This window comes from Ambystoma mexicanum, chromosome 6p (assembly GCF_040938575.1).
Source record: "Ambystoma mexicanum isolate Mex_15411 chromosome 6p, UKY_AmexF1_1, whole genome shotgun sequence".
NCBI lineage: Eukaryota > Metazoa > Chordata > Amphibia > Caudata > Ambystomatidae > Ambystoma > Ambystoma mexicanum.
In genome coordinates this window covers 84773338-84785813 of record NC_090935.1, presented here as the reverse complement: position 1 = coordinate 84785813, position 12476 = coordinate 84773338, and the positions used below count along the sequence as shown (strand labels likewise).

The 12476-nt window shown below is 40.7% G+C and overlaps 1 protein-coding gene across 1 annotated transcript in view; it reads right to left on the bottom strand.

Annotated features, from left to right (window-relative positions):
* Positions 1-12476, bottom strand: part of LOC138510688 (vomeronasal type-2 receptor 116-like) — a 138777-nt gene that overhangs the window by 32728 nt on the left and 93573 nt on the right. The window contains exon 3 of the mRNA XM_069626463.1: positions 11271-11394. Within this exon, the coding sequence (XP_069482564.1) occupies positions 11271-11394 (124 nt within the window). The remainder of the gene's footprint in view (positions 1-11270; positions 11395-12476) is intronic.

The window sequence follows — 12476 nt, the reverse complement described above, 5'->3', positions numbered from 1 at the left end:
ACAGCACCATGAAAAGTAAAAACAAGAAGCTGCAACTAGAATGGAGGAAAAAATATGATCAGGCAAAAAGCCCACAATTTCAATGAAAAGTCCGTTCATACAAAAAGCAAATCCATAAGGCCAAAAAGAAATACTACGACAACCGAATCACCAAAGCCGCATACAGCCAAAAAGAACTATTCAATATCATAAACAAAATGAAAAACTCCCCTGGCTGCAACAACATACCGGTACCCTCACTGAAACTATGCAACAACTTTGCAGACCACTTCAAAAACAAAATCAATGCCATCTACCAAATCATACAATGCAAGCTGGTCAACCAAAACACACAACCCACCCTCCCAACCGTGGTTCGTCATAACAAATTCCTAAACTTCCCCCAAATATCAGCGGAGACATTCGTCAAGCTGGTAAGAAATAGCAACAAAGCAGGCTCACTTATAGAACCCCTACCATCCCGACATATACAAATCAATCTTCACACAAGACACACCACTAGAATACTACAGAAATCTTTGCAATGTATCACTCTCAACAGGGAAACTACTGTAATGTTTCAAATCATTCCTCAAGCACACACCAGGCAACGTGGATGACCTCTCCAACTACAGACCCATCTCAAACATCCCCTACCCAGCAAAACTATTCAAAAGCTACGTCTATGGAATAACACAAGCACACCTAGGAAAAACACCAACAGCTGGAGCATGCACAACTCGGCTTCAGACCGATGACAGAAATGGAAACGGCACTCCTTTCAATCTGGGACGATCTAAAGACAATAGCAGACCCTGAAACAAACTCAGCTCCAAACCTCCTGGACCTCTCCATAGCATTCAACACAGTCAACCATTGACCTAGCACTACTCTGAATCAAATCATTCCTAACAGACAGAATAGAAGCCGTCTCGACTAAACCTTTTAAATCCACTCCAAGGGAAACCACGTGTGGAGTACCACAAGGATCGTCCTTATCTCCACTGCTCTTCAACATCTACCTAACCTCACTAATCAAGCTCATTAAAAGTCATGGCTTCACATGCTACAAATATGCCGATGACACACAAATTGTCTGCAAAATACAAGACACATGAAGAAAACACAACACTGGAAGACTGCCTACAAGAAGTCTATGGTTGGATGAACACAAACAGCCTCAAACTCAACCTAGGAAAAACAGAAATAATGATTATACCCAAAACAGGGAAAAAAACAACCACTACATCCTATGGCCGACAGAACTTGGAACAGCACCAACGCTGTTGACAACAGTAACAAATCTTACAGTCCTGATGGACAACGAATGAACACCAGAACCACAAGTAAATGCACTAATCAAGAAATGTGTTTTCCTTTGGCACACAGAAAAGAAGATCCCACCGCTCGTTTCCTTCACCCATAAAACACTCACCCTCATCTCCCTCATCCTATGCAGAATAAAATATGGAAACAGCCTATACATGGGAATGCCGAAACGCCCACTAATGAAACTACAATGTATCCAAAGTGCAGCCGACATACTGATGCTCAGACCACCAGAAAGGGCACACATCACCCGAGCACTAAGAAGGCTACATTGGCTACTTATCAAACAACAAATAATGTTCAAACCAATGTACATAAGAGACAGAGCAGTCTATGGCCAAGGAGCAGAATTCCTACAAAAGAAAATAAGCATCTACCTTCCGGCAAGACCACTCAGATCAAGCATCAACATTCTCCTAAACCCAAAACCATACAATAAGAGAAGATTTAGAGGGATGTCAATCTCCCACCTGGCAGCAAAAACGTAGAATGCCTCCCAAAAACATATGCAATACAGAGGATCACCTAAAATTCAGTAAACTACTTCAAACGTGGCTCTTCACAACAAAATCGAAGGGAACTACTAGGAGCAACAAAGACTATGCTGGAAACAGATCACCCCTAAGAACTACCCCCTAAAATACCCCAATCTAATCAATACCCTGGAAAGAGGATACCCTGACACAGATGGGGGAGCATCAACCAATAATGCCAACCCAAGAGGGCTCAGAGAACCTTGGTTTTTTGCCTTCCTAAAATGCCTGCAGCCCTCTTGGCACGGGTTTAGATAAACATCTTTTTCCTTTCTAGCCTGTTATTTTACAATTCTGATGTAAACGTTAGAATCAAATTCTATAATCAGACTGTTATTGCTTCTGTCTAATATTTCTTAGTCAGTTATTTTCTTCACATTCCATGAAACAATCGTAGACTAAAGAGTGGAAAAAGAAAAAATGTACATATATATATTCTGAACCTGCATTTGGAATATCCACATTAGTAATCTATGTTTCCTATTCATAGAAGGATAGTTTTTAAGGGTATGTTTTGGATAAATGCTGTTAATAGCTCAGATTGCTTCTTTTTTCATATACTATTCAACTTCCAGATCCCATTCTGAATACTTTTGTTTAATTATTCCTGTTGACAGAACAGTGCTGTAATGAATGTGATTATTTATTTAATTTTATGACATTCAACCTCTTCATTGAGGCTTTTAGTTCGGAATGTCAGTTCTTGTCCCCTCCTTATCAATTTCTTTTCTTTCTCTTGTTGGTTCTTACACTCTTTTTTTGTTGCACCGTCCGTGTGAACTCTTCAGTCCCATGTTTTTTTTTCAACAAAATATTTCACCATGGGTGCTTGCTCAATCTGATTTTTTAAGGAACTTTGATGTTCTATTATTCGTGTCTTGAATTTCTATTAGTCTTTTCTATTTACCTGAGCACGCATGGGCAGGTCACCATGAAATGACATAGTCAGAGTTACAATTTGTCTGATTTCTCTGGGGCCAAGTTTTTGCCATGCCAATTTCAACTGTTGTAGTTGTTAACTTACATACCACACTGCCGCCACACGGGTAATGTCCTACTTCGAGACTTAATCCCTGTGCGCTCTGGAGTGATCCTTTTATAGTTCTTTAATTTTTTATTTGACTATTACTCCCTCTATTGCCAATAGACACACTTTTCCAATAGGCAAACATTGGACATTCCGTTTGTGTGTCACTTTCTTCAATGATATGCCAATGTTTGCATTATATTCTGGATTTTTCAAGCTTAAGTTCATTAAAGTAGAAATATATACCAATTTATTCTGTGTTTTGGTGTTTTCTTTTCAAGTAGAGGCTCTGTATGGCTATTGTAGGCTTGCTCGACCACCTTTCTCACCACTTTCTTCGGATACCCTCTTGATCTGAGTTCATTTTCATATGCTCCTTTTGTGCTACTATTCCGTTTTAGGCGTAGGAACTGTCCAAAAGATAGGTTGTCTCAAAGATACTTAATGTGGTGATTCGTATAATCCAGAAGGGGATTCTTATCCATTGGTTTATGGTATGGGTTTACTAATAATCGCCATTCCTCGAGGTATATGGTTATATCTAATAAGTTTGTCTCATTAGAGCTCTGTGTCATCATACATTTCAGATGGTGACTTTTAGTTTTTAGCCATTCCAAAAATGAATTGGCTACTTCCTCTGTCCCTTCCCGTATCATTAGGATATCATCTATGTATCTTGTCCACTCTTTGAGGTTCTCTTTGTATGGGTTTGAGTCAGCATATATAGTCATTTGTGCAAAACAGTCTACATAGAGATTGGCAAGGCTGTGATCCATAGTGGCTCTCATCGCTGTGCCTTCTATTTGCTGGTAAATCTTTCCCAGAAAGTCAAAGTCATTTTGTTTAAGTGCTAATTCAACACAGCACATTAAAAATGAGTTTGGTATGGGATCTTTATCGGGCCTTCTACATAAGACTTCCGCAAAAACTTCAAGGATAGCTTGTTGCAGGATATTGGTGTATAGTGACACCACATACGTTGCTATTAAGATGTTTTTCAAGGATCAAAATCATGATTTTCAAACCTAATAGCACTGGTTGTGTCCTTTAAATCGGATTTCATGGAACCCACAAAGCCTTTTAGATTATAACCTACAAATTGTGAGAGTGGCTCTGTACCGAATTAATCCCTGATACAATGGACCTCCCCGGTGGATTTATAAGTGTTTTATATATATTATGGAGGCAGCAGAATGTTGGAATAGCTGGGTCTTCCTTGCACAGAAAGGCTGCTTCTTGCCTATTTATCCAGCATCTTTCTTCCGCATCTGTTACTTTAAGATCTGTGTCCCTTTTAAGTGTCTAGTTGGGATCGATTATGAGGAGTTCACAATACTTAGTTTTAGAGAGTTGCTTTACTTTATTCTGAACCACTATACCTCCCCACTCATCAGCTATTTCTATTACAATTAAAGCATTGCCTGGCAGGGTTTTGGTTGCTGCTTGTTGTTTTTTACTCAAATTGTGAATCACTGACTTTTTCTGTATCTCTAGCTTCTCTATTTCTGCTAATACCATTTTTTTTAAAACACTCTGGACTCAGGAGTGTGTATGTGTGTGGGTGGGTGGACACAAAGGAGGATGGATTTGTTAAACCTGTTGCATTAGTTAACTGTGGGTATCATTTATTTTTCAAAAATCTCTTTAAGATGTATTTTCCTTGAGAACTTCATAAATTCACCACTAAACCTAAAAGGGTGATGTTCCTTTGTGAACACAATATTAACTATGAGTGTCCCCTACTCCTTGTCACTCTCCCTCTTGTTCCCATTCTCCTCTGTTGTCCTGTTCCTAGTTCTCCAATTTCCTCTCCTGCTTTGTCTATTGTATTGTCCTCTACCTCTATAGGAGTCAGTTCTGGTCATGGATAGACCCTCATTTACATCTTCTACCTCACTACTATCTCCACTGGTACTATGGGAGGTATCTCGAAAACGTACTCAACAGTTCTGTTGTGGACAACCACCTCCAATGAAAATTGTATGTATTCATCTATTTGGTTATTATCGGTAGAGAGGAGATGAAGTTCTTTCAAATTACATTCTCATATACCAAATATATTGTAGATATGCCTCCCCTAGTATATGATGGGTATGTGCCAAATAGGATGATTATAAATGTGTTCCTTCTCAAAAACAATTTCAGAACAGTAGGTGACCCTTTACATATATGAACTGAATGGAATGCTGTTCAATGGGAGAAATCAAAACATTAATTATTTAATGTATTGTATTAGAAAATCAATCCCTCAATTTTGTGACTAACAGTCCATTAGTTCTTACTAGTAGGAAACAATGTATAACAGTACATCACTTATATATATATAGAAACACACAATCCAAATTTCAAAAAGTTTTTCATACATATCCAAAGTTATACTCCCATTTTATATATATATCTATATATATATCTATATATATCTATATATATATATAGATATATATATATATATATAGATATATATATAAAAAATGCTGATTTCATAGAACTTTACACAAGAACATTGCAACCAATCTTGAGAAAATCTATACAAAAAATACAAATTATTTATGCAAAGAATTACACAAATTATATAATTAGTTTGTGCATCCGCAATCCAGCCACCTTATAATAAAGGTAATCATTTATCAAATAGTTTGGGTACCTATTCTAGTCTAACAGTGGCAGAGATTAATGTGACCTCTTGTCATCATGATACTGGATAAAAAACACCAACCGAGTGTTTAGTTGATTTACACCAATAGTGAGTGACCAATATTTAGTGAAGCCAATTCCCTGATGGTTCAGATGTTCTTTTACAGACCCGTTTAGACATGCTTACTTGATTTACACCACGTCTTCTTGAGGGTGACCAATATTTAGTGAAGCCAATTCCCTGATGTTTCATATATTCTTTTACAGACCAGTTTAGATGTGTTTAGTTGATTTGCAGCACGTCTTCTTCAGGATGACCAATATTTATGGAAGCCAATTCCCTGATGGTTCATATATTCTTTTACAGACCAGTTTAGATGTGCTTAGTTGATTTACACCACGTCTTCTTCAGGGTGACCAATATTTAAAACAGCCAATTCACTGAAGATTAATATATTCTTTTACAGACCAGTTTAGATGTGTTTAGTTGATTTACACCACGTCTTCTTCAGGGTGACCACTACTTAGGGAAGCCAATTCCTTGATGGTTCATATATTCTTTTACAGACCGGTTTAGACATGTGTAGTGGTTTATCACAATGTCTTCTTCAGGGCGACCAATATTTAAGGAAGCCAATTCACTGCTGGTTCATATATCAAAAAAACAATTGAACTTTATATTAACCTATTTCCAACATAAGGCCAAACTGTCATCTCATCCTTTTAAATATGTTCAAGGTAATGTTCTTATTCTTTTACACAGGATGATGATTTGGCAAAGTATGTCTTTAAACTACTGTAAAATGCAATTTATACTCATTATAACCTGGCTATTTGGCTGTAGTTAAGGAAAGAAATGCATAGTTATTTCTCTTAGTGGCATACCCGCTGTTGGTATAAGCTATTGGTCTCACAAGTTCAATGCCACATCCTGTGGAACGACAGAACTGCCACATACTCTCTGTGATGGCAGTTACATATTTGCTGCATCTTAATCTGCTTCAGCAGACCTACGCATCTGCGTTGTGCTGTACAACAGCGGTACAACAGCACAACCACTAGCTTTCTAAATACCAGCTCAGGAACAGCATTACATGTTTGCCACATCTGTTTCCCTAAATGAAGGAGTTTGCATATGGTGGAGCCATTGTTGCTCCCATAGAGGTCCCTGAGATCTGCAAATAGCACTCTTACCATTCCTGTTTGTAATAAGTATGGTTTCTGTGCTATAATATCAAGTACTGCCATTATGAATACTTTTGATGCTCCAATGTGTTCCTCTTCGAACATGAGCCACTATTGGCTATAATCAAGTTGAATCAAGATTTATAAATGTTGGACAAAGGACTGTTAAGAGGATGTCATTCTGCTACGGTTCAAAATCGTTTACGATAGCCAAAAAATGTGTAGGGTCTTTTATGTATGCATTTTCTTCTGTATAGGAAGCTGTATAAAATTCAGTTCATATAAGTATATTTGTTGATATGTTTGAAGGTGTTTGAGACCTTTCATTAGTCTCAAACAGGAAGATCAAAGGAAAAAAACAGCCACAGGTACAGTGGGAGCTCCAAAAAGAGTTCCACCTCAGGGTGCTAACACCAGCAGGGTGGAGAGGGCTGGCTGCACAGAGAGCACAGGAACAGGAATTGTGCACTCACATAAGATTGCACAACCCTGCTCTAGCTGGGCATGGGGAGGAGAAAATCCTATGTATCTGGAGCTAAACCTAGCAGAACCAGACTAGCAATGGAATTGGGGATCTAAGCACTTAAGGGGGCAAGTGTTTCCAACTAAAGAGAAGTTCTAATTAAATATACAAAATTACATCATTAAGCGTCATTGGAGGCAATTCTGTGGTCAGGTAGGGAGGCTGGAGGAGAGGGCAGGGGGAACTCTCTCTTTAGCGAGTAAGTGACGTTTAAGTTTAAGCTGAGCTATGAAGATATCCACAGTTGGTCTGGCTTTGATTGTTATGGGCAGTGGTTTCCAGCAAAGTTTTGGCAAGTAGCGAGAAAGAGCGAAAGCGAGAGGATTAACAGGCAGAGTATGCAGCGGTGAGGATGCGTGCAGAGCAGATTGGATGGAACAAGATTGTGTGTAGGCTGAGATACAGACTGTTACTGAGGAGCAAGACCATTGATAGCTTTGTAGACTAGTAGAAAGAACTTGAAAAGAGAGTGGTTGTGCATGGAGAGCCAACTATCATGTAGTTTGGTACATAGAATAGGGGAGGATCTGGGTGGGTTGTAGTGAATGTGGGTAACAAAGTTGATGACTTTCTCTAAAGGGAGGAAGGAGTAGAGAAGAAGGCAAGGCGTTTATGTAGAGTGGTTACCAATAGAAAGACACATTTTATGAATTTTGAGGAGGATAAGTGGTATGGGTGAGAAAGAAAGAAGGTCAGGAGGGAAGGAGATAGGAGAGGGGAGAGAAGGGATGGCATTGCAAGCTAGACTCATGATGACTTCAGTTTTTGAAAAGTTCAGCATGACGCAGCAGCCATCCAGTAACACATTGCATTGAGAGTGAAAGGAGAACAATATTCGAGTGTCATAAGCAAAAAAAGACACATTGAAATCCAAAGGAAGTGATGAGCCTTCCTAGGACGGAGAACTAGAGGGTAAGAGCAGCATTCCAAGGACTGGGAAAGGGGTGGGGTGGTCATAGGATTTTAAAGCATTGACACTCCAGATAGGAGGCGATCCAAGCAAGAGCAGACTTGTGAAATCCCAGGTCCTTGAGAGTGAGCGGGAGAGAGGAGTTGTCAACAATGTCAAAAGCGGCAGAAAGATCTGAAAGGAAGAGTATAGAACAGGGTTTAGAGTGGTGAGCATTAGAGAGAATTTTGGCATGCATGCGTACTGTCTCAGTGGAGTGTTTACCACAGAACCCATATTGAAGTGGATCTCCAAGGCTATTGTTCTCAAGGTAGGTAGTGATCTGGTTGTAGACGGTTTTGAATAATGGGGAAGGATAGAAATTGGGTTATAGTTTGTTGGGATGTCTGGGTCAGCAGAAGGTTTCTTCAATAGTGGTAAGACAGTTGCATATTTGAAGCTGGAAGGGAAGTGTCCAGGAGAGAGAGATTAAAGAGAGATACAGGCAAGTGATTGAGACTAAATCAGAGAGAGAGAGAGAGATTAAAGAGATAGAAGGGCAAGGGATTGAGACTAAGGGCCTCATCACAAGTTTGGTGGTAACGGCGGTGCTATTACCATCGGCACTACTAGCCCTACCGCCAAACCCACCAGTGCTATTAGTGTCGGATCACAGGTTTGGCGGAAGGGTTATTGCCCATTCCCCATTGGGCCCAATCGGGAATTCCTCATATTAGCACTGAAAATCGGCAATTTTGCAGCGGATTTTGCCCCAGCTCGAAGCTGGAGGGATATCCGCCAAGGCCATGATCTGGCGGACCCTTAAATGCGGTGGTAATAACGCTACTGCCGCATTTAAGGGTTACCGCCAGACTCGTGATGAGGCCCTAAGTCTTTGACCATTTGGGGAGAAATAAGACTGAAAGGAATGTAAGATGGGTTGGCACTGCAAAAGATGGGTGCTAGGAGCAGGAGGTGGTAGGCAGAAGGAGGGTTGAGGTATAAAATCTGATAGTATGGAGAAGCCTGGTTTGTTTTCATTACAGAAACATTACCCATTATTATGGAATCATTACCCATTATTAGAGAATCATTACCCATTTAGGGATCCAGTTATCCATCATACATTCTGATTAGTACTGATTAGTAGAGACACGTGTTATATTTGTAGAGACACATGTAGAGATATGTTGTTATGTATTATGTATGCATGTAGACAGACACCCATTGAGTGCACACTTGGAATATGCATTGAGGCATTATAGATAGCGCTTGGGTTTGCGAGATGAGTGTAAACGCTAAACAGAGATGTAGCTGGCATTATGAAGCCATTCCACTGAATGAGACACACAGAAATGCTGAGGAGTGCGGGAAGTTGTTATGAGTTAGTGCACAAGGAATGCATAAACTGTTTGGTTGATAAGAGGTCTCCTTTGCCTTAGTAGAGACACAGAGAAGGAGGCTTTATCATCCTGAGCTGGTGCTTCACAGACAGAGAGCAGGTGGGGGTAGGCAGCACCATGGAGGGAGAGGAGCTTTGCACGGAGAGACAGGCAGAAGGAGAGAGCGAGTGAATGGAGAAATATGAGGATATGGTAGGATGGTGGGCAGACAGAAGAAGGCCATGGTATAGATATGTAGACAATGTCACATTGACCAGAACACGCAGTGATTGAAAAGTACAGTACATGCATCACAGACATGTAGCCACTGCTCATATTTAGAAATGCTGACAGACATAAAGAGAAGCATTTTAGCTTAGAGAGAACGAGTGTAACCATGGATATGTATATGTCATTGAACAGTATAACGAGAGGTGAGGATTTGGGAGTTGCTAGTTGTTGTAGATGGAGTTTTGGATGGTGCTGCTCTCTGAGAGATTGAGAGATTGAGAGATGTTTGGATGACTCTGAGGTCGAGGGAGCATTGGGGAAGAATTATGAGCTGAGCTGATGAGATCTGGCAGGAATCTGGCATAGAGAGGCCTAGCCCTGACTGACTGGCTGGTTGCAGAGTTAGCGGGAGAGGAGAGTAGAGCTATGTATGAATAACAGTGTTTCTATTGTTGAATTGATTCATGTGTTTTCTTTGTGTTTTATGTTAATGTGTCCATTGGAGTAAGACAGGAATAATCTAGTAGTAACACAGTGCACAAAGGCCCTGAGATACAAAAGCATGGGGGAGCATAGTGATCCACACCCCCCTAGGAGATTGTCTAAGACTGATACATGATCTCCCACTAGGGGTAGGCCAAAGGCAGATTTGTTGCACATTCTCACAGGGGAGGGAGAGAGATGAGGGTTGTGAGAGTGATGCACATTTTAGGAGTTGGGAAGGTGTCTGTTTGTTTTGAGTGTCTGAATTTCAGAGGTGATCCACGGCTGAGGACAGGGATGGGAAGGTGTGAATGTGTGTGAAGGATAGTTTTGGTCAAATGGAGTCATAAGTGCATAGTAAACACCAGAAAAATCAGGGTCAATGGAAGTGACATGAACAGGAGAATAGGTGGAGGGACCGAGCAGTTAAAGTGAACAATGGTGCGACCAGAGGGAGAGGGTCAATGAAGAGTTTGGAGGAGGAGAAAGAATTAAAGACAAAGAGAGTGGATGGGCTGGCGGTGGAGGGAGTAGCTAGGTAACAGGGATTTAAGTTCAATGTAGGGAACTAAAGAAGGTTAAGGCCCCCCTGCATGGCAATGGTGATGTTGGTAGAAGGGTCAGGTCAGGGGAGGGAGAGTTGGTAGCATCTGGGGCCATTCAGAGTCAGAAGAGTGAGAGGAGTGGGAGGGAGAAATTGAATTGTGGCATATTCAAATGAGGAACACTTGCTGTAATAGAGGGGTAAAGGGGTAGTGTTGAGGGACTTATTGATAAAGAACCCCACACCACAGCACTTCTCAACAGGTTTGGGAGAGTGGGAGATGGCAGCAGAGTCAGTGTGGAGCGATGCTAGTATAGCAGAGCCATGAGAGGAGATCCAGGTTTCTGTGATAGCAAGAAGTGAAAGTTGAGTCAACGTGGTCAGCGATTCCATCTCATACAGAGAGTCGGTGACACTTCAAAGGGCCTTCACAATCATGGAAACCTTTGATATAACTGTACACAGAGTATAACATATGAGTTATTGACATGAGTTCAAACATAGAATAACTGCTGTGAAGGCTTCACTCACCGGTGCTGTTTGAAAACTCTCCTTCGGCACACAGCACACAGTCAAAGCAGCAGGTGGGCATCTGCTTTATAGGAGCTTGTCTGTACCCTGGAAGGCAGCTCTCACTGCATACAGAGCGAGGAGCCTGCGTTGAAAAGGGAACATTGGAAACATTTGAAAAAAGGTGGATAGCCTTTTGGAGACCAACACCAGCCATTTGGATGTTCGGGAAAGGTATGGCACTGGCAAATGAATACACCTGTGGTAATGTGTGAACATTCTCTTGTACTAGGCATGGAAACACCCAGTGTTTCTTATTTACTTGAAAGATAGCTCGGTGCATGTGAAGGCTTGAAGACAGCCCCACCCACCGACCCATGAATGAGCCAATAACAATCAAGGGATGAAGGATGTAGTGTTAGGATTGAAGGATCCTAACACTACAGTTCAGACCCATGCTATAAAGTATTGCCCATTCATGGTAACTGCTTATCTGAATGGCTGATAATCAGGCAATATTTTTCAATCATGCTAGCGATCACATCATCTTCGTATGTTTTGTAGCTTCATCTAAAACTAATCATAGTAACAACCTGATTCCAAAATAGTGCCACATTGTTTTAGCGTCTGTACATCACTGACAATGCAGGTTTCCCGCAATTCTGTGATAGTTTGATCAAAATGATTCTTATGTTTAATGGGTATAAGGTGCATATTTCAGGGCATTGCGAGGTAAAGACTCTCCCAACTGAGCCTTACCAGCGCAGGAAGATACACAATTAGAGACATCAGTTCACATCAACATCACCACAGAAAGAAATAAAATAGAACTTTTTGTGTAAAGAAACTTTGCATCCACCTTCGAAGTATGCAGGTCACCAATACACAGGCCCTTTTAAGTTTACCTTTCTGAAGATTTCCATAGGTATCTTTGTGAAATGCCCCTTAGCACATACCCCAATGTTTGCATTACAATATTAAAGTTGTAAACCCAAGCATTCAAAGAAAGGCATGCCCACCACCCCAAGATATTAAGAAATAGAAAATACATCTGCTGATTATTCATGGATATATCAATATTACTCTGCACACAGATCATGGAGGGTGTGTTGCCTCGCACCAGACAGTGAGTTTGCTTTTTGAATAAGAACCCAGCTGAAAATCCAGAAGTAGGCTGGTATAAAAACACCTATTATCCAGCTCAGTTTTTCAGTCAAGTGGCACAGG